The sequence below is a fragment of the Hemitrygon akajei genome, chromosome 12 (assembly GCF_048418815.1).
Source record: "Hemitrygon akajei chromosome 12, sHemAka1.3, whole genome shotgun sequence".
Classification (NCBI taxonomy): Eukaryota; Metazoa; Chordata; class Chondrichthyes; order Myliobatiformes; family Dasyatidae; genus Hemitrygon; species Hemitrygon akajei.
This window is the reverse complement of record NC_133135.1, coordinates 56,717,925-56,742,226: the sequence shown is the minus strand read 5'-3', so window position 1 is coordinate 56,742,226 and position 24,302 is coordinate 56,717,925. Positions and strand designations below refer to the sequence as shown.

Sequence of the window (24,302 nt, the reverse complement as noted above, 5' to 3'; positions counted from 1 at the left end):
CCTTCCTCTAATATCCCCCTTGAACTTCCCTCCCCTTACCTTGAAGCCATGTCCTCTTGTACTGAGCAGTGGTGCCCTGGGGAAGAGGCGCTGGCTGTCCACTCTGTCTATTCCTCTTAATATCTTGTACACCTCTATCATGTCTCCTCTCATCATCCTCCTCTCCAAAGAGTAAAGCCCTAGCTCCCTTAATCTCTGATCATAATCCATACTCTCTAAACCAGGCAGCATCCTGGTAAATCTCCTCTGTACCCTTTTTGTTCTTGCGAGTAAGGAACTCAAACATACAGTTTGCCATTTGGTCAATATCTGTAACTGCTAGCCAATTCTGTACAAAAATTTAATGTCTCTAACAGAACTCAGAACAGTGTGGTGACAGGGCCCATGCTGTTCTCCATGTGCAAAAGTAAAATAAAGTTTAAGTCCTAAGCGCACATGTTCTGATTCCAGTTACTTTTATTATCGGTGATGACAGATATTTAGAGGTTCCATTGAGATGGCTAAACCTTGGTTTTGTTATACGACAGAAAGGAATTCAGCCCTGGTAGCTGATCAGTCCCAAACCCAAGGCCACTCATTTGTGAGAAAGGGACAGAGTTTGCTGTTAGAATGCACATTTCCTCCTGTGAGTAGTCAGGGTACACCAACACAGGAAAGCTGCAGTCTTTAAAAAAAATAAAAATGGGGTGCCATGATCGAAACTGCCCTGGACCAGGTCGGGTACTGCAGGAAGCATAGGAAAACATTATCCTGGTCTAGGTCACATTCCATGTTCTCCCCTAGCACATATTAATCCACCAAACTAGTTTTCTTCTGTATCTGTTCCCATTCCCTCCCTACCCTTGGTTCTATCAGTCCATCATCCCTTCCCTATCTGGTTCCCCCTATCACTTGCTACCCACCCACCCACCCAACAGCAAGTTAATGGCAAAATCTTTGCTCTTCCCTTCAGTCTTGATGCAGGGTTAAACCCAAAACATTCCACACCTTTTGCCTCCATTGATGCTGCTAAACCCATCAAAAACCTTCTAGCAATTTTTTGTTCCAGATTCCATCATCTGCATTCTCTTTTGCCTTTAAGCAGGATACTTTCAAACCAGAAAGCCATCTTTCTGTTTACTTGCAATTGCTAAACAATGGAAAGTTTCATTGACAGTAATATCAAGCAGCATTTATTCCTCAAGATCCCCAGCTCACCAATTATGCATTTGGTATTCTGCCAGGATCACTCCACTCTATTCCTTGGACCCTGATCCAAACGTCCAACAAAAAGCTGAATTCCAGCTCTGGCAAGAGTGCCACTTTTCCTTGTTCCCTCTAATTTACTTACTTTAAAACTGCAGTGCGGACCAACCATTACACCGAGTAGTAATTTGATACATGGCCTGCGTTCCCTTAAATTTTTTTTTGTAATAAGCATACTATGAATATTGAGAATGAAAATGAAAAATCACTTCTCATTTTATTTAATTGAACTGTATAATGAAATACAACAATTTATTGTTACAATTTGTAACAGTGTTGCAACTTGAAATACTGACAATGTAAATACATTGAAGCACAAATCTTTCCAAGATTGTATAACATTTATTATTTTAAAAGTTTATGGATTCATTCATTAATGTTATTTCAGGGTATTTCACAATTATATGAATAGATTTCAAAATTATATTATCATACAAAAGAAAATTCCAGCTGTGCAGCAACAAAGGCTATGCCCGCGGGAGCCTTTCAGTTACTGCATGACACTCACTCATGTAGCTTACAGGGAACAGTGGCCTCCTCTCATGAAGGAAACACTTGACCAAGAGCAGCATTAAGCTCATATAAAACCGAAATTAAACGTCAAAGGAAAAATACACTCCAGCTGTTTGGAATAAATTGCACCAAAGAAGACGTAATGGTGGATGGAGGTCAATTGTCCCAGCTTGAGGGCATTACTGAAGTAGTTTCTCACAGGAGTATCCTAAGCCTAACCATCTTTGGCTGCTTCATTAATCTTTCTTCCATCACAAGGTTAAAAATGAAAATGTTACTGATGGCTGCACCATCTTAGTTCAACTTGCAGCACCTCAACAAATGAGCCAGTCTATACTTGCATGCAGGAAAACAACATTCCAGCACAGGCAGATAAATAACGATTCAGCCACAAAACTGCCAGGCAATGTCCATGTCTAATTTAAATGGCCTGAACACCTACTCTAAACATTCAACTGTTCAGGAATCTCCAAGCCCTATTTATTAACATTGTGGGACTCCCCATTAACAAAAAACTCCAACTGGGCCAGCCTCAGATTCTATAGCTGCAGGCTAGACTGCCACAAGTAACACGTCAGCCCAAAGCCTTTACACCATTTACAAGTCACAAATTAAGATAATAATGTTACACTTTCTAATAGGGAAACGAGTGAGCTGGATTCAAAATTAGTTTGATGATACAAAGCAGAAGATGGTTGAAGGCAGATTTGCTAACTGGAGGCCTGTCACCAGTAGGGTGCCCCAGGGATCCGTGTTGAAACCTATATTAACCATTATATAACCATATAACAATCACAGCACGGAAACAGGCCATTCCGGCCCTCCTAGTCCGTGCCGAACTCTTAATCTCACCTAGTCCCACCTACCCGCACTCAGCCCATAACCCTCCACTCCTTTCCTGTCCATATACCTATCCAATTTTACCTTAAATGACACAACTGAACTGGCCTCTACTACTTCTACAGGAAGCTCATTCCACACAGCTATCACTCTCTGAGTAAAGAAATACCCCCGTGTTTCCCTTAAACTTTTGCCCCCTAACTCTCAAATCATGTCCTCTCGTTTGAATCTCCCCTACTCTCAATGGAAATAGTCTATTCACGTCAACTCTATCTATCCCTCTCAACATTTTAAATACCTCGATCAAATCCCCCCTCAACCTTCTACGCTCCAATGAATAGAGACCTAACTTGTTCAACCTTTCTCTGTAACTTAAGTGCTGAAACCCAGGTAACATCCTAGTAAATCGTCTCTGCACTCTCTCTAACTTATTGATATCTTTCCTATAATTCGGTGACCAGAACTGTACACAATATTCCAAATTTGGCCTTACCAATGCCTTGTACAATTTTAACATTACATCCCAACTTCTGTACTCAATGCTCTGATTTATAAAGGCCAGCGTTCCAAAAGCCTTCTTCACCACCCTATCTACATCAGACTCCACCTTCAGGGAACAATGCACTGTTATTCCTAGATCTCTCTGTTCCACTGCATTCCTCAATGCCCTACCATTTACCCTGTATGTTCTATTTGGATTATTCCTGCCAAAATGTAGAACCTCACACTTCTCAGCATTAAACTCCATCTGCCAACGTTCAGCCCATTCTTCTAACCGGCATAAATCTCCCTGCAAGCTTTGAAAACCCACCTCATTATCCACAACACCTCCTACCTTAGTATCATCAGCATACTTACTAATCCAATTTACCACCCCATCATCCAGATCATTTATGTATATTACAAACAACATTGGGCCCAAAACAGATCCCTGAGGCACCCCGCTAGTCACCGGCCTCCATCCCGATAAACAATTATCCACCACTACTCTCTGGCATCTCCCATCTAGCCATTTATATGTAAATGATTTTATATGAATGTAAATGGCATGATTAGCAAGTCTGATGATGACACTAAATTAGACATTCTTGATAACGGTGAAGCAGGCTGCAATGAATTGCAAACATACCTTAATCATTTAGTGAAATGAAATGATAAACTGCAAATTAATTCCAACTTGGATAGTCTTGGGCATTTTTGACATTCTAATCAGGGTAGGACGTATGGTAGGGCATTGACACATGTTGAGAAACAGAGTATATGCAGAGTTCACGGAAAGCAGTTGTTCGAGAAGACAGGGTGGTGGAGGTGTTGTTCAGCATTCTGGCCTTTATCACTCAGAGCATCAAGTCTGCGTTGGGACATTATATTGCAGCTACACAAATCTTTGGTGAGGTGTCACTTGGAGTACTGTGCACAGTATTGGTCACCCGTTATTGGAAAGGCATCGTCTAACTGGAGATGATGTGGAAGAGATTTACAAGAATACTGCCTGGACTGTAGAGCCCAGTAATAGGGAAAGGGAGATCATAATGCAGCACAGGAGCAAGGGGTGATCACATGAAGTTTACAAAACCATGCGAAATATGGATAAGGAAGATGGCCATAATCTTTCCCCAGCATTGTGAAGGCCAAAATTAGAAGGCTCAGATACAAGATAAGTGGGGAGAGCTTTAAAAAGGAACCGGAAGGGTAACTTCTTTACACAGCCGATAGTGAGGACCTGGAAAGAGCTAGATGATCAAGGTAGGTACAAATGCAACAAAAGAGGCATTTGATCAGGTACAAGGAGGGGAAGCACTTGGAAGGTTATGGCCCTGAATCAAGGCAACTGGGACTGGAAGGAAGGGTGCTGTAGTCAGCAAGGGCCACTTGGCTTGACGAGCCTGTTTCCATGCTTTGTTCTAGGATCCAGCTGAAGTAAGTAAAATAGTTAGCATAAATCTCCAGACAGAAAGTTACTGCAGCCTGGACAAGTTTGTCATAAGGCTTGCTTGAAATAAATCAATATATCAGTTAAAATATATATGAAGCAGAGAGATACAAGAATACTGGGAAAGTGCAGGACAATACTTATATGATTAATAAAAGGCACAATATACATTTAAAGAAAATTTAACTCATTTAATTTTATGGATTCTTTCAGAAGATTACCTACTGCTCTACATTCTCAACACACTTGTTCTGGTGACACTGGTACAACTTCTACTACATGCCTTGAAAGAAAATCAAAAACCTCCAAAAAACAAAACTCTTAGGTGGTGTCATCCATTAAAGCAATACTGTTTTTGTATTCATAATTACATTAACTAATCTACAAAATTACAGTGGGCTATGTCTGCCTATCAAGTATCCTTCATAATAACCTAACGTTTGAAATAACTACCTTTTTTAACAGGTTAATTATATGGTGTGGGTTGATAAATAAGCATTTAAAATACAAGTTTGCCTTTTTAAAAATTCCCCACTTTGCTCAAGTTTTAATTGCATTTGGACAAGCCTTTCTGAATAACCTTTATTAGGTGCTCAATTGGAAACCAAGGCATATGATTTAGTGGCCATTACAGAAATCTGGTTGCAAGGTGGAGATGACTGGGAATTAAATATCCAAGGGTATCAGGTAATACGGAAAGATAGGCAGGAAGGCAGAGGAGATGGGGTGGCGTCCTTAAATAAAGGATGAGATCAGGGTGATTGTGAGAGACGATATAAGATCTACGGAGCAGAATGTTGGGTCCATCTGGGTAGAGATTAAGAATAGTAAAGGGAAAATAAAAATCACTGGTGGGAGTTGTCTATAGGCCACCTAATAAAAATATTGCAGTGGCAGAGACAATTAATCAAGAAATAACTGACACTTGTAAGAACAGAACGGCAGTTGTCATGGGGGATTTTAACTTCCACATAGATTGGGTGAATCAGGTTGGTCAAGGAAGCCTTGAGGAGGACTTCATAGAATGCATCCGCAATGGCTTGCTTGAGCATCATGTTAGTGAACCTACAAGGGAAAATGCTATCATAGATCTAGTCCTGTGCAATGAGACAGGTAAGATTAACGATCTTGTAGTTAGGGATCCTCTTGAAAAGAGTGATCATAGTATGATTGAATTTCGCATACAGATTAAGGATGAAATAGTTAGATCTAAAACTAGTGTATTATGCTTCAACAAGGGAGACTACAACAGGATGAGGGAGGAGTTGGCTAATGTGGATTAGGAGCACAGGCTATTTGGTAGGACAGTTGAGGAACAGTGGAATACTTCCAAAGAGATTTTTCAGTGTTCAACAAAAGTATATTCCAGTCACAAGTAAAGACAGCAAGTGTGGGGAGAGCCAGCCTTGGATAACTAAGAAAATGAAAGATAGTATCAAATTAAAAGCTCATGTGTACAGAGTCGCAAAGATTAGAGGGAGACTAGAGGATTGGAAAAACTTTAAAAAGCAACAAAGAACAACTAAACAAGAAATAAGGGAAGATAGAGCATGAAAGTAAATTAGCACAAAATATAAAAACAGATAGCATAAGTTTTTATAAATATATAACGCGGAAGAGGGTGGTTAAAGTCAACGTGGGTCCCTTGGAAGATGATAAGGGGAAATTTGATATTGGGTGATAAGGAAATGGCTGAGGCATTGAACGACTATTTTGTGTCAGTCTTCACAGTGGAGGACACGTCTAATGTGCCAAAGAATAATGTTATGGACAAAATGGGAGGTGAGGACCTCAATAAAATCATTGTCACTAAAGAGATAGTGATGAGCAAACTAGAGGGCCTGAAGGTAGATAAGTCCCCTGGTCTTGATGGGCTGCATCCCAAGGTGCTGAGGGAACTGGCAGAGGTTATAGTAGATGCGATGATAATCATTTACTAAAATTCTCTAGACTCTGGGCAGGTCCCAGCAGATTGAAGACAGCAAATGTCACGCCACTTTTTAAAAAGGATATAGGCAAAAGACAGGCAACTATAGGCCAGTTCGCTTAACATCTGTAGTCGGGAAAATGCTTGAAGCTGTCATTAAGGAAGAAAAAGCGAAACATTTAAGAAGGAATGGTTCCATTAGACAGATGCAGCATGGATTCAGAAAGGGCAGGTCCTGTTTGACAAATTTACAGGAGTTCTTTGAGGACATAATGAGTGCAGTGGATAGAGGGGAACAGGTGGATGTCATAGACTTAAGATTTCCAGGTGTTCGATAAGGTGCCGCACAAGAGACTTACAAATAAGATACGGTTGCATGGAGTCAGAGGAAGTGTACTGGCATGGATAATGGATTGGTTAACCAATAGAAGGCAGAGAGTCAGTATAAATGGGTGTTTCTCCGGTTGGCAGTCAGAGGTGAATAGGGTGCCACAGGAGTCAGTGCTGGGCCCGCAGCTATTTATCATTTACATTGATGATTTGGAAGAGGGGACTGAGTGTAGCTTAGCAAAATTTGCTGATGACACTAAACTGAGTGGAAAAGCAAATTGTACAGAGGATATGGAGAGTCTGCAGAGGGATATAGATAGGTTAAGTGAGTGGGCCAAGATCTGGCAGATGGAATACGTTAATAAATGCGATCATCCATTTTGGAAGGAATAATAGAAGAGCAGATTATTATTTAAATGGTGAAAGATTGCAGCATGCTGTTGTGCAGAGGGACTTGGGAGTGCTTGTGCATGAATCGCAAAAAGCTGGCTTGGAGGTACAACAGGTTATTAAGAAGGCAAAGTGAATGTTGGCCTTCATTGCTAGAGGGATTGAATTCAAGAGCAGGGAGGTCATGCTGCAACTATACAGGGTACTGGTGAGGCCACACCTGGAGTACTGTGTGCAGTTCTGGTCTCCATACTTGAGGAAGGATATACTAGCTTTGGAGGCAGTGCAGAGGATGTTCACCAGGCACCAGGTTGATTCCAGGGATGAAGGGGTTAACCTATGAAGCGAGATTGAGTCGCCTGGGACTATACTCTCTGGAATTCAGAAGAATGAGAGGGGATCTTAAAGAAACATACAAACTTTTGAAAGAGATAGATAAGATAGAAGTACGAAAGTTGTTTCCATTAGTAGGTGAGACTAGAACTAGGGGACATTGCCTCAAGGTTCAGGGGAGAAGATTTAGGACAGAAATGAGGAGAAACTGTTTTTCCCCAGAGAGTGGTGAATCTGTAGAATTCTCTGCCCAGGAAAGCAGTTGAGGCTTCATCCCTAAATATATTTAAGATACAGTTAGGTAGATTTTTACATAGTACAGAAATTAAGGGTTATGGGGAAAATGCAGGTAGATGGAGCCGAGTTTACAGAAAGATCAGCCATGATCTTATTGAATGGTGGGGCAGGCTCAATGGACCGGATGGCCTACTCCTGCTCCTATTTCTTGTGTTCTTATAAGTGTTACCACCATTTTTTGTTTATTTCAAAAAATACGCAAAACGTTCATGACCAAAAAGGTTAATACTGTCCTGCATACATTACTTTGACTAACTACATTAAACGTCTATGCATAAAATACAATATTAACCTTAGAAAATATGGTGTAATGCATAGTATTTCAAGTCTGACTACAATTGGTAAATTCATAAACTTCAATGCAGCAAATGGAGCAGGCTAGGCATGAATTTTCTAATAAAAAACCCTTCTTTATTTTATACAAACCATTGGGTCAGAATAAGCATGGCTGAAAACTGCAGACAATAGTCAATATGACAGAGAAGCAAAACCACCATGAAGCAGCTCTTAAGAGGGAATAATACCAGTGAAAACAAGTGCAATGAGTTATTACAATGGGAATTGTGTTGTCATAGCTGTTCTTCCCTTGAAAGCTGGGGCCATTACTCAAATCAGGCTAAAATTCAAAATACAGTCAGCAAAATCATTACCAGAGGAAGAAGTCAGCTGCTATGACTGAGAACATGGCCCATATTTGTGTAATCCATAACCCAAAATAAGGACAAGCACATCTCTAAACCAATGCTCAAATTTCCCACCCAATATATTCTACCTTACAGGCTTCTCAATGGAACAGATGGCCGATGATAAAAGGTGAGCAATGTTTTAAAGGCAGTTGCAACATAAATGTGCAGCAAGGCAGACACCTAGTTATCATCACTGCTTCCTGTTAGCATCACTTCAAAAAAGGAGTAATGAGAGACAAGCAAGAGTTCCCATGGAGTGTTAGAATATCAGAAGAAAGTGAATAAGAGAGAAACACAGAGGTTGTCCACAACTGAGAATTCATCTACAACCCAATGAAGAAACTTAGTATCAATGTCTTTGTTTTCAACAATATACTGGGGTTTTTATCAAAGCTACATTTCATTATCTGCATGGACTTAACTGCAGCTCAGCAGATCTTTTAAAAAGTAATTTTTTTACGTGACTGTGAACCTCAATTCACCTCAATGAGATTATTATTTTCTATATAGTCAAAGCAGTTATAACCATCAGGCTATTTAAAATATACTTTCTGAAGCAATTTAAATGATGAAATCCAAGGTTAATTGCCAAGGTTATTGTGGGAGGAGAAACAGGCATGAGGGCAAGGGTTTTGTTTAAGTTTATACTTGAATATTTATATTTGAAAGGGTGGTGGCAAGTTGGTGCCTTGTTGTAGGCAGTTAAAACAAAACTTCCAAATATACTTTGTCTAAACTACTCAATCTGCAGTCTGTAATTTCCCTTCAACTTATTTTTTAATCGTCTTAACAAACTAGCGATTTCATGATTTTCTTAAGGACTCAGCAGACTTAACTCACAAGCATACAGGTACAGCATCTTTAAGAGAGGGAGGAAGGGCGGACTCCCAGTCAGATTAAAACAGTGAAGCGTGAAACTTCCTCTACCCAGCATCTTGTTAGCAAATACACAGTCACTGGAGAAGATTAAAGATCCAAAGGCAAGATTGCTGTATCAAAGGGAAACGAGGGAGAGCTGCATTCTCTACTTCAGAGACATGGCTCACTCCGGACAAGATAGATTTGTTGGTAAGATTAAAGAGCTTCTTGATACACAGGATGGACTGGACTGTTCACTCGGAGGAGGCAAAATATGAGGGTCTGTGCTTCATGATAAACTCTTCATTGTTCTCTTGCTCCCCCAATCTGGAACACAACAATTAAGTTCCATCCGTTCTACTTCCCAAAAGGGGTCTCCTCCATGACCCTGACCACAGTTTACATACTGCCAAAGGCAGCTGTTGATCAGGCACTCGAAGTATTGATCAACAAACAATGCCTACCATGACACCTTTCAAATCATTGTAGGACTTCAATCAGGCTTTTTTGTAGAAACTTCTGCCTAATACTCCAACATATTATCTGCAGCATCAGGAAGTCCCAACACACTCAACCATTGTGATACTACAATTAGGAATGCCTACCATTCCTTGCCCAGACCACATTTCTGGAAATCTGATCACTTGGCTCCCCTCCTCCTGCCTCCATACAGGCAGAGGCTCCAGATGTAAGGACAACCGAGGTGATCAGAGGAGTGGCTATGGTATTGCTTCGAGTTGGTAGAGTGGGCCACGTTCAAGTACTCAGAGGATCTGAACAAAAACACCACAGTCATCATGGACCTTACAAAAACAGTCATAGACAGGTTTGTCCCCACAAATTCATTCAGTCTTCTCCAACGAGAAGCCTTGGATGAACACACGATCTGCAACCTGCTGACAGCCAGATCAGTGGCATTCAGGACTGGCAACCAAGTAGAATACAAGAGGTCCAGTAACAACCTCTGGAAAACCATCACGTGTCAAATGGCAATTCCCAACCAAACTTGAATCATTAAGGGATGTTCACCGGCTGTGGCAGAGTTTGAATGTGATCACCTCCTAAAAAGTGAAACCAAGTGACAGAGACAAGGCTCAATTCCCAGCTGAACTCAATGCCTTTTTTGCTCACCTCAACCATCAAATCACGAGGCAACTTTACAAACTCCCACAGACCCTGATAACCGTAATTTCAGTCTCTGAGGCCGATGTGAGAGCATCCTAAAAGGAAGGTGAACCAATGGAAAGCATCCAGCCAGACGGGGTATCTGGCTGAGAACTAACGACTTACACTGATCAACTGGCTGGAATGTTCACTGATAGCCATAACTTCTTGTTTTGACAGTCTGAGGTACCCACCTGCTTCAAGTAGGCTTCAATCACACCTGTGCCTATGAAGTACATGATAGCCTGTCTAAACGATAATCATTCAGTAGCACCTACATCTGCGGTAACAAAGTGCTTTGACAGGTTTGTGATGAGACATATCAACTCCTGCCCGAGAAGAGACTTGCAGCTGTTCCATTTTGCCTACCCTCGCAACAGGTTCACAGCAGACTATTTTATTAGTTCTTTACTCAACCCTGGAACATCTGGACAGCAAAGATGCATACATCAGGATGCTCTTTATTGACTATAGCTTGGCATTCAATACTATCATCCCCTCAAAACTGATCAATACGCTTCAAGAGCTAGGCCTCAGTACATTCTTGTGCAACTGGATCCTCGATTTCTTCACTTACAGACCCCAGTAATTTCAGATTGGTAGCATCTCCTCCACAATCTCCGTCAGCACAGGTGCACCACAAGGCTGTGTGCTTAGCCCCCTGCTCTACATGCTTTATACTTATGGCTGTGAGGCTATAGTACAGCTCCAATGCCATATTTCTGCTTGCTGATGATATCACTATTGTTGGCCACATCAATGGTGGTGATGAATCAGCATATAGGAGGGAGATTGAAAGTCTGGCTGAGTGGGTGCCACAACAACAACCTTTGACTCAACATCAGCAACACCAAGGAGTTGATTATTGACTTTAGAAGGAGGAATCTGAATGTCCATGAGCCAGTTCTCATCAGGGGATCAGAGGTGGAAAGGAAAGAGACTTTGACTTTGTTAATCAACTACAGATACCCCATAGCTTGAACACCCATTTCTAATTCAATTTAAAAGAATTCTCTAATAAACTTATGGAAAATGTGGGGCACTTGCTAACAATATTTTTAAGGCAATGTGTCAGCAATTGTCACCATTGTCTCTGAACTGCAAAGAATTTCACCCTGGGAGATACAAGGGAACAAGTGCAAATAAAAAGTGCACGGTTGGATGAACGCTGACTCACTGATTAGTGAGAAATTGCTAATATATCCAGCCGTGCCACTACTCCAAGCAATAATAATGCAGAAGCTTATTAGAAAAGCTGTGCAGCTAGTTCATGGAGGAAGCGAGCTTTACTTTTAACAAAGCCATTTAAGTTACTGCAATTCCACAGCCAGACCTCAACAATGTGTATGGCCTGAACATCTGGTACCATCTGTTCAATGCTTTTCACCAATTTACTAGCTGTTGGTGACAGGAAGGGAACAGAAGCTCCATTTTCATATTCACTGCTACCTGACCTGCTGAAACTGGCATTTGTTGTACCAGCTTTACTGTGTTACATCCGTTCTAGGTCGAGTTACAATGGAAGCTGATTGATTTCACAATACTCTCTCTCCCCCCCCCCCCCCACCCCCACCACAGATCCCTCCTGACACGCACTTCCAGGATTTGCAGTTGATGTTTTAGACCTTCAATACTCATAAGAAAGTGGCTTTCTTATATGGTGCTTATATACCAAAACACATTGCCCAATGTCTCGCTCCCAAAAAGGCAGCTTACATCACATGAAATCAAAACTACCACCTCTGATCCTTGCACAGAACCATTTCCCCCTCTCACCTGATCTTAACTCTGATCTGCTTGGTCATATTATTTTGATATTGAAGAGGTGAATTAGAGGCATATTCTTTTAACTTTCCTGCTGAGAAACATACCTGCCACAACGTTAGTGGCACCAAATCCAGAAGAAATTGAAATGCATCCACTATGCAGCAGATCGCAGCACAGTGAGGGGCATGATTTATGCAATCACTATGTTTATACACACACAAAATCCTGAGATACAAACCTAAAAGACAATCTTACCATATCTGGTGAGTGGTGAGGGGGTGGGTAGACAAATCATCACAAGATCTTGAATGATTTTAACACTTTCCCATGTGAACAAGGGAGAACAAAGTCACCTGCAGCACCTCCCCACCTAAAGGTCTAACCCAGTGGTTCCCAACCTTTTTTTGGCCATGCCCCACCCCACCTAGTCACCTCTAAAATCCTGATGACCCCTGTGGTGATATATAATTCTTATTATTCAAAAAGTGAACTCCTATTCACCTGGAGGAAGCCTAAAAGACCATTAACTTGGTTTAAACAAGCTTCCAAAGAACATGGCATTCATGAAAGAGAAAAATAAAAGAACCAAAGGACTGTTAAAGTTCTGAGGAAGAAATTACTAAGAAATTGTAAAAAAAAGAACATTAAGTGATATTAAAATAATAATAATAAATAAATAAAACAACGTTGATTCGTTTCTACAGCATACAAAGACAGATACACTGTTTAAAAGAGATGACGCAATGTACACACCTTCACACCACCAAGAACCGAAAGCTACTGCAAAAAGCAGCATTGGCGCGACCTCGTACGAGTTTCTTACGCGTTTGGACTTGTTCAATCGTTCCTTCCTACATCAGTCAATTCATTAATTTAATTATGAAAGCCATTTGATGGTTGTAATGATGGTGATACACTATATATACAGTACATACACAATTAAACATGTACATACACACAAGTATTTTTATGTATGCATACTGTATATACACATATGTATTAACTTGCACACACACTCATACTCACACAGACTTACTAGAAAAAATTCACTGTTAATAACTCATTCTCGAATTGCCCCCCTTAAAAATCAAATTACCCCCGTGGGGCATACGCCCCACGTTGGGAACCACTGGTCTAACTGTTGTCTATCCAGGCTGACCCAAATGGAGTATCAGATGAGAGTTGTAACTATACTTACTTTTGACTCCAATTTCTGCTTTACATAAGCTCCATTGGCAGCTGTTAATACATCATTTGTAAGAATGTATCCATATCCAAATGAATCAAATGCCATATCAGAACTGAAAGAAAATGCAGAGCAGTGTTTCTCTTTTCACTTTGCCCATTAAAACAAAAATATCGACCAACTATATTCCTGAAGTTTAACCATGCAAATTCAAAAACATTGGCACATACTTCAGAATTCAAAGCTCACTTATTTCAAACAATGAAATACAAAGTATCACAGGCTAAACCTATTTTTCTCCAATATGATTAAAGTAGCTTTTAATATTCAATTCTCTCCACCATTTGGTTGTAATCAAGTATTCACCATTTTGCTACCCATGTAGTCAAGAGAAAGAGGGAAATTGGGCTTTGATTGAAAGACATGTACACAGTCAAGTATGACTGACTTTAAATTGATGTAATAGCAATTTTGTCATCCATTTCTCCTGATTTCTTCTGTTCACACCATTTGTGCACAATTCTGCAGTGATCCAGAATTTTGTGGGTCCAGATATTTGTCTGTTTTGAATATGATCAAGACACACATCACTGGGCCAGAAAGTTGAAGGTTGCCAGTCATACCATGGTTGAGGTCTACTGGCTGTTGCTGCTTTTAGACAAGTTAAATATGATAGCCTTTGGTTAATTCCCAAAAAGATAGTACAAGAGATCAAGACTAGAATTATTGTCTGTTCTTCTCATATCCACTAACAATAGAACCTAATTTTCCGTGAAGTGTTGTGGGAAAACAGCAAACATTTAAGACTTAAAATTAGCAGAGTTTAAAAATATTGCAGAGAAGTCAAAACTCTATGTAATGGACTGGAACAGTATAGTGGAAGTGGGCAGGATTTGAAGAAAAATGGAAAAACCTGAAGGGCCAAATAGCCTGCTCTAATGGCATAACATGCTACAATTTTATCAATTATAAATCTTACCTGGCAGCAATAAATGCACCAAGCAACATTGCAAATACTGTCATCTGTACAGAGCGGGAGAATTTCTTACTGTAAATAGATGGAAAATGTTTAGTTTAGTTTTGCAAAAAATAAGGTAACGTACAAATGCCAGCTATTAAGATCACAAGGCACCACTCAACTGGGCACTGGAAAAACAGAACTACCGCAACCAAATCATAATTAAACAATGCACAATGAAAGCTGGAACCCTGAAATAAACAAAATGCTAGAAATAAATTGGCAGCAACTGTGAAGCAATTTAATCCCTGGACTACCCAGCAATAATAAATGATTTATGACAGCAACATTTCCATCTACCAAAAATTCTCCAATTATATAACAAAAATAAAAACAAGATTCTTTCAAGATTGTTTCATTGAACCCTAATCAAAGATACAGGATCCAAGAGCATTTTGAAAGTATCATTTCAATTAACTGGTGAAGAAATGTGGTGACAGTTTTTCATGCCGTCTAAACAAGTGTTCAATGACATTATCCAAATAAATGCATAGTTTCTTAATAACTATTGATTTTTCCATATTAATACAAGCACTTCCCCAAAGCAGTCATTCCCATTCCACTGAACTAGTTGAATCCATGTTCACTTGGCTTCATTTAATATTGCAACATTTTCTCAGAAATCAGACTGGCAAAAATATATACACTGTAACCACTGAAGACAGTTTTATTTTTAAAAAGCGCCCAAGCAACTTGGAAATCTTTTTCAAATGGCAAGCAGCTAAAGACGGGGTTAGTGAAGTAATTTAGTCATCTAACTAAAGGAATTCTTAAAAAACTAAAAGGTTGAATTAACATTAACTCAGGTGGCTTGATTATTATGGATTACATTACAGCTATGCAGAGCTTTGATTATACACCATTACACATCAATTTCAGTCTTGGAGGGTGTAGCAGGTTTACCAGAATGATTTAGGGATCCCAAGTGTTAAATTACAAAGACCATATTAGATTGGCTAGGTTATAGGAGGGGCAATCTAATGACTGTTTATTATAGGATTTTATAACATAGAAAGTGATAAATCATTTCTTCTGGCACCACTGATCAGAATAAGGAAGCCCTCCCTACCTTAGTAAAAGAGCTAGAGTGACAAGCCTTGATTGAAAAAGTACTATTTAATACAAATGGGGAGGAGACATTTGGAACTCATCCCTTTGAATCGCTTGGGGCTAAGTGTGCAAAAAAACACTTTACAAAAATGATTTTTCTTCCTTTGTCTAAACACGGGGACAACAGAATAAATGCAGATGGGAAATGTTCAGGTACAAAATAGCCAGTACTTAACTGTGGCAGGATCCTGACTATAGAGCTGCTTCAATCTATACCTTTCTGCTAATTCAATTTTGAAAAACAAAACACTCTGAAAGCCCTGTGGTTCTAATGATGTAACAAGTTTGCTGATCACTATTCATTACAGCACAGAAACGAACAGGAACTTCCACAGAAGGCAGAATTAAATGTGGCACTCGGTAAATCAGGCAAAGCTCTCAGTAATTCTCTGCTCTTCTCATGGAAAACCTTTTTCTGCAAGCATGCCTACAGGAATGTTCAGAAAGCAGTGATCAATATTTATGAGCTATTTTTGCTGTAAAATCCCAAAAACACAGATCTGCTGAATAAGCCATTGGGTTTTCAATAGAGCACCAAAACATTTTAAAAACCTGTAACAGGCCCAAACATACTGTACTGTTTATAATTCCGTGAAATCTAATACTCAAAATAAAAACAATGCCATTTCAGCATTACTATGCACTCATCTACATTCTAGTATTTCCAGTCTTTATTTCATGCTCTGTAAAACGTTCAAAAATTGCTTTTTTTTGCTTGCAGTTTGCTCTCCGAGAAATCCTCAATTCAATCTGCTTTGTGATCTCATCTTTGTTGCTGAATGCAAAGATCTACTAGAAACCAATGCCTAACTACGGCTCTGAAAAAAGGAAAGCACAAAAGTTTCACGGTGGGCATCTTTTTAATTCAAGGTTCATTGTTTCACCAGTAATCTTATCAAGGTTAACAAAGTCCAATTGTTTCAGCATTAGAGTACAACACAAAGCGGATATCATTTACCCACCTCCTCAAAATATTCTATTTTTTTCCTACAGAAGCTATGTCATAGCAAGACTTGGGCATCAGGACACAGTGGCCAAAACTATCAAACCAGGACATCCAAGTCTACAGTGCATTTGCAAACTTAAGTGGAAGTGTATTAATATATTATGAAATTGTATCAGTAGGAAATCCACAGCATCTGAGCAAAAAAACTAACATGACTACTTGGATCAAGCTAGTTCATCACCAGTTTTTGCAGGCTGCTTTGCTGAACCCAAACTCCAAGAAAGTGTGGCATCACCAAATGCAGTCATGACATGACCAGACGTTTGACAACTTCACTGCAATTAAGATCATGTGGCAGAGATAACAAGACTCAATAGTTTGAAAACCAGGAAGAGAACAGCGACCCAGAAATCACCATTTAATCAGCCTGCTGAGCCATCTGAAAACCTGGAAAGCTGAAACCTACTGCCTTCAATACCACCACCTTATCACCCTGATTGTTCAGAAGAATTCTAATCATCAGAACATATTCTCCAAGCTTAGACAAAAAATACTGCAAAACACCAATATCCATAGATGCGGAAAATAATTTAGAAAAGTGATCAAAAGCAAAACAATTAGTCTTGATGGACACCAGTTTTTAGTTTTAGCTGAACATGTCACTTGGGATCTGGGAGAGCCAGCAAAGGTTGCACTTAGAACAAGTCTTTGGTGAGGTCGCATTTGGAGTACTGAGTAGCATTTGTTCACCCTGTTATAAGACAGACATTGTCAAGCTGGAAAGGGTGCTGAAGAGCTTTAAGATGCTGCCTGAACTAGCAACCCGAGTTGATAGGAAAAGGCTAGCCATGTTGGATCCTTATTTCGTGGAATTCAGGAGAATGAGGAGTGATCTGACGGAAGTTTATAAAGTAATGAGGGATATGAGCAAGGTGGACATTCAGTCTTTTACACAAGATTCGAGGACACAGATAAAAGATCATTCATTCGTTATGTGCTGTGATGCATGACGCAAGCCATCATGGCACTTCCACGACTATGATCGTTTCTTGGCAATTTTTCAGTGGCTTGCCACTGCCTTCTTCTGGGTAGTGTCTTTACAAGACAGGTGACCCCAGCCATCATCAATACTCATCAGCGTATTGATGCATAACCAAAGGTCGCATAACCAGGACTAGTGATACTCACCACCTGCTCCCATGGCAAGTGACCCTGATCAATGGGCTAAGTAGGCACTACACCTTGCACAGGTGACCTACAGGTTAATGGAATGAAGGAAAACCTTACACCTCCCTTGGTAGAGGTATCTCCACCCCACCACCCACAGACGCAAGATAAGGAGAGATTTAAAAGAGACTTGAGTGGTATCTGAGGAAATGAGCAAGACAAGCACAATTACAACATAAAAGGTATTTGAATAGCTACATGGAGATGAGGGGCGTGAAGGCTTATGGGCCAAACACAGGCAAATGGAACTAGGAGGGAGGATGCAGGTGGTCTTAAGGGTCCTTTTCTGTGCTGTATTACTCTTGGACTTTATCTGCAGAGATCGCAATTTTTGCCAAGTTTTCTTCTCATTGATAAGCATGACTCTGGGGCTCACTGTTCAACTAATTCTGCTGTAAAACCAGGACAAAGAACAGGAACTTGGTCAGTTTTCTAGTCTTAATAGCACAAATATCCTCAAAACCTTACCACTGGCAACTCAAAATGTACAGAGGCACCCAAATATTATTGGAAAAATGGACATAGCGACAGCTAAACTTCAGTGGGTTGACAAAAGCAAAATTAAGATCAGCAGAAATTCCAGAGCACAATTTTCCAAGCATAACAATATCACCATCAGGTCACAAGTCAGCATTAACACCATCACCAGTTTATAAACCACAGTGGCTCAACTGCAAGGCAAATTTGGGGCGAAGTGAAACCTAAGGTTAGAGTTAAGAGTTGTGAGCATGTTATGTTGGTGTTGGAAGTGTAGCAACACTTGTGGAATGGCCTGCACAGCCTTCACAGATTTTCACTGTATGTTTCGATGTACATGCAACAAATAAAAGTGTTGGCGCGTGGCCAAGTGGTTAAGGTGTTCGCCTAGTGATCTGAAGGTTGCTAGTTCGAGCCTTGGCTGAGGCTTCGTGTGTGTTCTTGAGCAAGGCACTTAACCACACATTGCTCTGCAATGACACTGGTGCCAAGCTGTAAGGGTCCTAATGCCCTTCCCTTGGACAACATCGGTGGCGTGGAGAGGGGAGACTTGCAGCATGGGCAACTGCCAGAGTTCCATTAAAAAAAAACCTTGCCCAGGCTTGCGCCAAATCCATGGTCTATCGAGACTAACGGAGGCCTACACACACTACACAACAAATAAAGCTAACCTTTATTTTACAAGGTCCCAGTCACATTTAAAAAGCCTTTACTATTCTGGTATATGACTATCTGACTTGGTCTTACAGCATTAATCAAACTTTGAGCCCATGAAACTTTGAAAAGAGCGATAAAAAAAATTGCAGAATGCCTTACATACTGTATAATCCACTACATATTTGTATTTATAGAAGAAAAAGATTTCTGAACTCTGAAGATAACAAATCTGTCATTAATGTTTTCATTAAACAGCCAGCATAATCAAAGACCCCATCCACACCAGACACCCTCACTTCCAAACAGCAGATGCAAAAGCCTGAAAGCACAGAGCACCAGGCTAAAGAACAGCTTCGATGCCATTATAAAATGATTAAATGATTCCCTAATATGATAAAATGGAGTCTCAACCTCACAATCTAACTCATTATGATCTTGCACCTAATTGTTTACCTGCACTGCACTATTCTGCATAGTTATCGTTTTACCTTGTTTTGCCTCGATACACTATGTAATGATCTGACCTGTGTCAACAATATGTAAGACAATCTTTTCACTATCTTGGTACATGTATGTGACAATAGTAAACCAATTCCAATGATTGCTGCAAGAGGAAAGGATGCAACATATTGCACGTGCATTGTTTGCAGATTGACAGCAAAAAGACAATACTTGGTAATATTCAAAAAATTATCCAAGTAGTCAACAATCAATCACAAATTGCATCTATACAACAGATGAAAACCAAGTTGTATTTTTGGTGTTGCAAAAGCATCCCAAGGAGTTACACCAGAATATTTTGAATAAAATATTAGAATGTTATTTTTGAAATAAAAAGGGCATGAATGGTGACTAATGGAGACTCCTTTGCTTGCAGCTCCAGAAGCAGCTCTGTTTCTAACTTTAATATCTCTATTTTTCCCTTTCAGGGTTCTTTTAAAGACCCTGAACTGGAGTTACACACTAACTTCGGTCCTTTGCGGGAATGGGACCATTCTCAGGGTCTCACGACTGGCCGTTATTCGATATACCAAGGACGTCGTTGGAGTTTCTTGATTTTGTGTCTCTGGAAACTGGTGGATTCGAGGTCAGTGCCACTGCAGGATATTGGTGTGTCGTGGGAGAAGGAAGATCGTTGGCTGTGTGCCCAGGGACCCGAGTTCTTTGGGCACAGAGCTCAGAAAAAGCGATGCAACGGACTTCTAGCATTGTAAATCAGTGAGTTGTTTATTATGTCTCTCCTCTCGCTGTGAAAAAGAGATACCTCTTTTTCCCTTATTAGGGAGAGAGAGCGCCTGTGGTATGTCGAATTACCTGGTGAATGATTAGTCTGGGGTATTGCAAATCTGAATCTTTATTGATGCTTTGCTGCACGCTTGAGTGCTTGGTGGGGGGCACTGATGCTTTTTTTTTATTGGTGGGGAGGGGGGCTCATTGCTTTGCTGCTGTTTACTGTGGGAGGAGCAGCTGGGGGGGCTTTGGGGTTGTAACATTTAACTGTCATTCATTCTTTGGGGCATTCCTCTATTTTCATGGATGGTTGTGCACAAAAAGAATTTTAGGATGCACATTGTATATATTTCTGACATTAAATGCACCTTTGAAACCTTTGAAGTTCAGAGACAATTCTAGACCATTCAGCCCTGGTACGTGAAAATAGTTACTGATGTTACAGCAAGTACATTTAATGTGGCCAGAACTGAAGTAGTTCAATGTCAACGAGATAGGGAGTGGCAAAACAAGGATTTTAAAATAGGGATCCAGCTTTTGAAAGCCAAGGTATTGCTTCAACAAAAGTTAATGTACATCAGATAGAAAAGGCAAACTGATTTGGTGCAGGATGGGATATGGGCTGGTCAAGTTTTAGTGTATAGAATGTGGGGTGTGAGCAAAAAGCAGTTGCAACAGTAAGACATAAAAAATAAAAATGGCATAAAAGGTTTTAGAAGACAAGCCAGCCCAAAGCTAGAGTAACAATACTATGTAGGTGCAAATAGATAGTACGTGCAATTGCAAAGATATGCAGAAAGATTACTCTGAAACACTAACATTTCTTTCTCCACAGATGCTGCCTGGCTTGACTATGTTGAGTATTTCATATTTCTGTTGTAACCAGTCTAGTTTAGCTTCAATTGCCATGTATAGATAGTTGAGGAAATTTCTGTTCATGAGGCACATGGTGTCAGAGAAGCTGAGGTGATTTGCCAGCATATGGTAATGTATAGAAGGGCAGATCTAACTCTAAGTGTTAGGATTAAAAGCTAAAAAGCCAGCATTTGTGGGACCAGAGCTTCCAGAACTACATAACAAAAGCTCAGAGGTGAAAAACCATGGCATAGACTTCCCTGCCTTGAAATGAAGAATTCTAATACAATTTTAAAATTGTGCTATTGAGTTATAGAGAAACAATATTTAACCTTGAATGCAATCTCATTCCTGAATATTTACTCAACATACATCAGATGACAAGATCTATAAACAAGCAAAATTGAATATTATACATGCATTCAATTTGAAAAGTTACAGCACCAATACATTTAAAAAATATTATCAACATGAATAAAGTCTTCTTAAGTTTCCAACCTGCCAGCCAGGTACAGATTTTAAACCGATGTTTCAATGACAAGCTCTGCCAACTTCATCAGCGATGATGACTAGGCACGTCTAGTCCAGTAGTACAGTCCACCTCTCCTGTTGAATGAGGACTAACCAAACAGGTTACTGCTGTCCCGCTTGCTAACAATCAATTCCAGTTCTTCACGCGAGACCATTGACTTTATTAAAATCGTTTTCCTCTAGTTTTATTTTAATGGCTTCCTTCGCCAGGCCATCCCAAAAACCCACTGGCATGGCACAGTAGTTTTGTGCCAAAGTCAACCCTATGGCAATTATGAATGCAAAACTATGTGCCACGCCAATGGGTTTTGGGACCACCTGGTGAAGGAAGTCAATGAAATTAAACTGGAGGGCAAGAATTTTAACAAAGATGAAGGTCTCACTCCAAGACCTGGAATTTGACTGTAAACAAGGTGAAACAGTGGAAACCTGATTGGATGAGGACTGATCAATCAAGAGGGAAAAATTACGGGTTTTTCCATACATTAGGCTAGACATGCCCAGACATCATTCCTGATGAATATGACAGAGTTTGCTATCAAAGTGTTAGTAAAAATCAATACCTGTACCTGGCTGGAAGCCAGAGAAGAGTTTATTTGTTGTATATAGTGGGAGGATACAAGATCCTTTTTCATATTGCCAACATTTCAGTTTCTACTCATGTTTAAAAATTAGTTCTAAGATTGACCAACAATGTTTTTGGTGAGAAACAGAATATTACATCATTACATAAAACTCAGAACAGCACTAACATTCTCTTCCTGTGTATCATCTATATCCCTCCATTCCATTCAATTTCACCTATCTAAAAGCCTCACTTCAAAGATGTAATAATGCAGAGCTAATTTGCCAATTATGTATTTATTTTATAGAAGTTGGAAAGTATGAAACATTCGATTTTAACATTATTAAATAAGCAATTAAATGTTGATGTTACTTACTTGAGCAGTAAACTTTCCGCTATCATTGTAAACAGAATAGAAAACCTCCTTAGGACTGTAAACATCGGCAGACTGGGAAAATGAAATTAAATTTAGAAAAAGCTATATTTTTAAAATAAAGCAAATTTTTTTCAAAAGAATGGATTCAAACATACTTCAGTTTCTTAGTACCAAGAAGTCCTGTCAGTTGGTTCCCCAAATACAACAGAGGTAGTGGAAATATCTAAGAGAAAGTAGTTTTAAATTTATCATTAAATAAATGCATTATATTAATAATTTTAAAAAAGATGCAAAAGAAATTACAATATAAAGTATCGTCCACTTTAACATAGATTATGCATATATTCTGGCAATATTATTTTCTCACCACTTTGGAAAATTTAAGATACTGATGTTTTGCCTGCTAAACTGTTACATTCCCATTCATTCACACGTGGTCTCTAATAGCAACAATGTTTTTCTTCCATTCTTTTCCCCCTTTGTTACATTTGAACATGATTTGCAAGCTTTGTACAGCAACTCAGGACACTTGACAATTGTCAAATGATACAGCAGATGTGTAGTTATATGTGGTCTCACTGTAATTTGCCACGCTTCAAAAGTTTACCACTTCTGCACAAATGCAGAGCTTGCTAAGAAAACAACTCCATTAATTTTCTTGCTGCTCTTTGACATTGGAATCTGGGTGGAGATGAACGGCCTAGCACAAACTTGTTAAATTCCACAGTACGTCTGGCAGCAGATTCTCTCAAGGCATTTAGAATCATGAACTCACTCAACTGAATGGCGATTGTAGCCAAAAGGAAGAAAATTGTTTTTGCAAGGGTTTACATGCTACAGTTGTTTAAGAATTTCTGGATATTAAAGTTTTAAATTATTTTATTTATTTTTAATAGGTAAGTATCAGACACATGGAGAAGCATTTGAAAACTTTATACCTTTGGGACATTGCAAATTCACAACTGTGAAATATAGTTCTGGCTCATTCAGATGACCAGACCACACATTGCCCTGACATCACTCAGGTCACTGACAGCCTTATGCCCAGCTATCCAACTAACCTGGCCTTCTAGATAGGGAATGAAATATAGGGAGAGAGGTGCTTTCAGCAAGTTTCAGGAAACATTTGCTAGTGAGCTAGCAATCTAACACCAACAAGACCAAGTTCTTATTTCAAGATCTAGGAATAACAATAATTTCAAAGTTACAAATTCCTTTTTCTTCCCAATTAATAAAAAAGAGTTGATAAGAAATTCATGCTGTTCAGATACATGCAGGTACAGGAATGAATGCTGATGACAAGTTCTTCAAAAATACAATCCTTACATGGCCAGGCCCACCAAAATGGTTACGGAGACAATTCATTTATTTATCACTTGTACATTGAAACATAGTGAAACAACCAACACAACCCAAGATGTGGTGAGAGCAGCCCACAAGCGTTGCCACCCATTTCAGAGCCAGTAGCATGCTCACCACATTGGCCGAATGCACAAACAACAACAGAACAATTAGGGATGGAAAATCAAGAATGGATTTGAAAGCAATCACCACATCGGTGAATAGGTTCCAGGTGCAGAAAAATATAGGTTTATATTGATATTTTTCTTGTGCAGAGATCAGAAAGCTAAAATGATTCCTTCCACTATTTCCATCACGTGGACTTCAGGTCATTTGTTACCTCACTGTCCCCTTGCCTTATGATCACAAATCTAAGATATTTTCAATTTAGTGGTTTACTAATAAACTGGAACCCATTTTTACTCAGAATGTGTTCACAGGAACACTAGTGTAACCAGTCTAGGCAGTCACTATTGCAAGCATTACTGACAGTACTACCA

At 39.6% G+C, this 24,302-nt stretch overlaps 1 protein-coding gene across 2 annotated transcripts in view; it reads right to left on the bottom strand.

Annotated features, from left to right (window-relative positions):
- The window catches only part of LOC140737043 (solute carrier family 35 member D2-like protein), a 52,611-nt gene that overhangs the window by 26,034 nt on the left and 2,275 nt on the right, over positions 1-24,302 (bottom strand). For both annotated transcript variants that reach the window (XM_073063150.1, XM_073063151.1), the window contains exons 4-7: positions 22,617-22,684; positions 22,462-22,533; positions 14,449-14,517; positions 13,482-13,584 (exon numbers count right to left, since the gene is read on the bottom strand). In XM_073063150.1, coding sequence (XP_072919251.1) covers positions 13,482-13,584; positions 14,449-14,517; positions 22,462-22,533; positions 22,617-22,684 — 312 coding nt within the window. The remainder of the gene's footprint in view (positions 1-13,481; positions 13,585-14,448; positions 14,518-22,461; positions 22,534-22,616; positions 22,685-24,302) is intronic.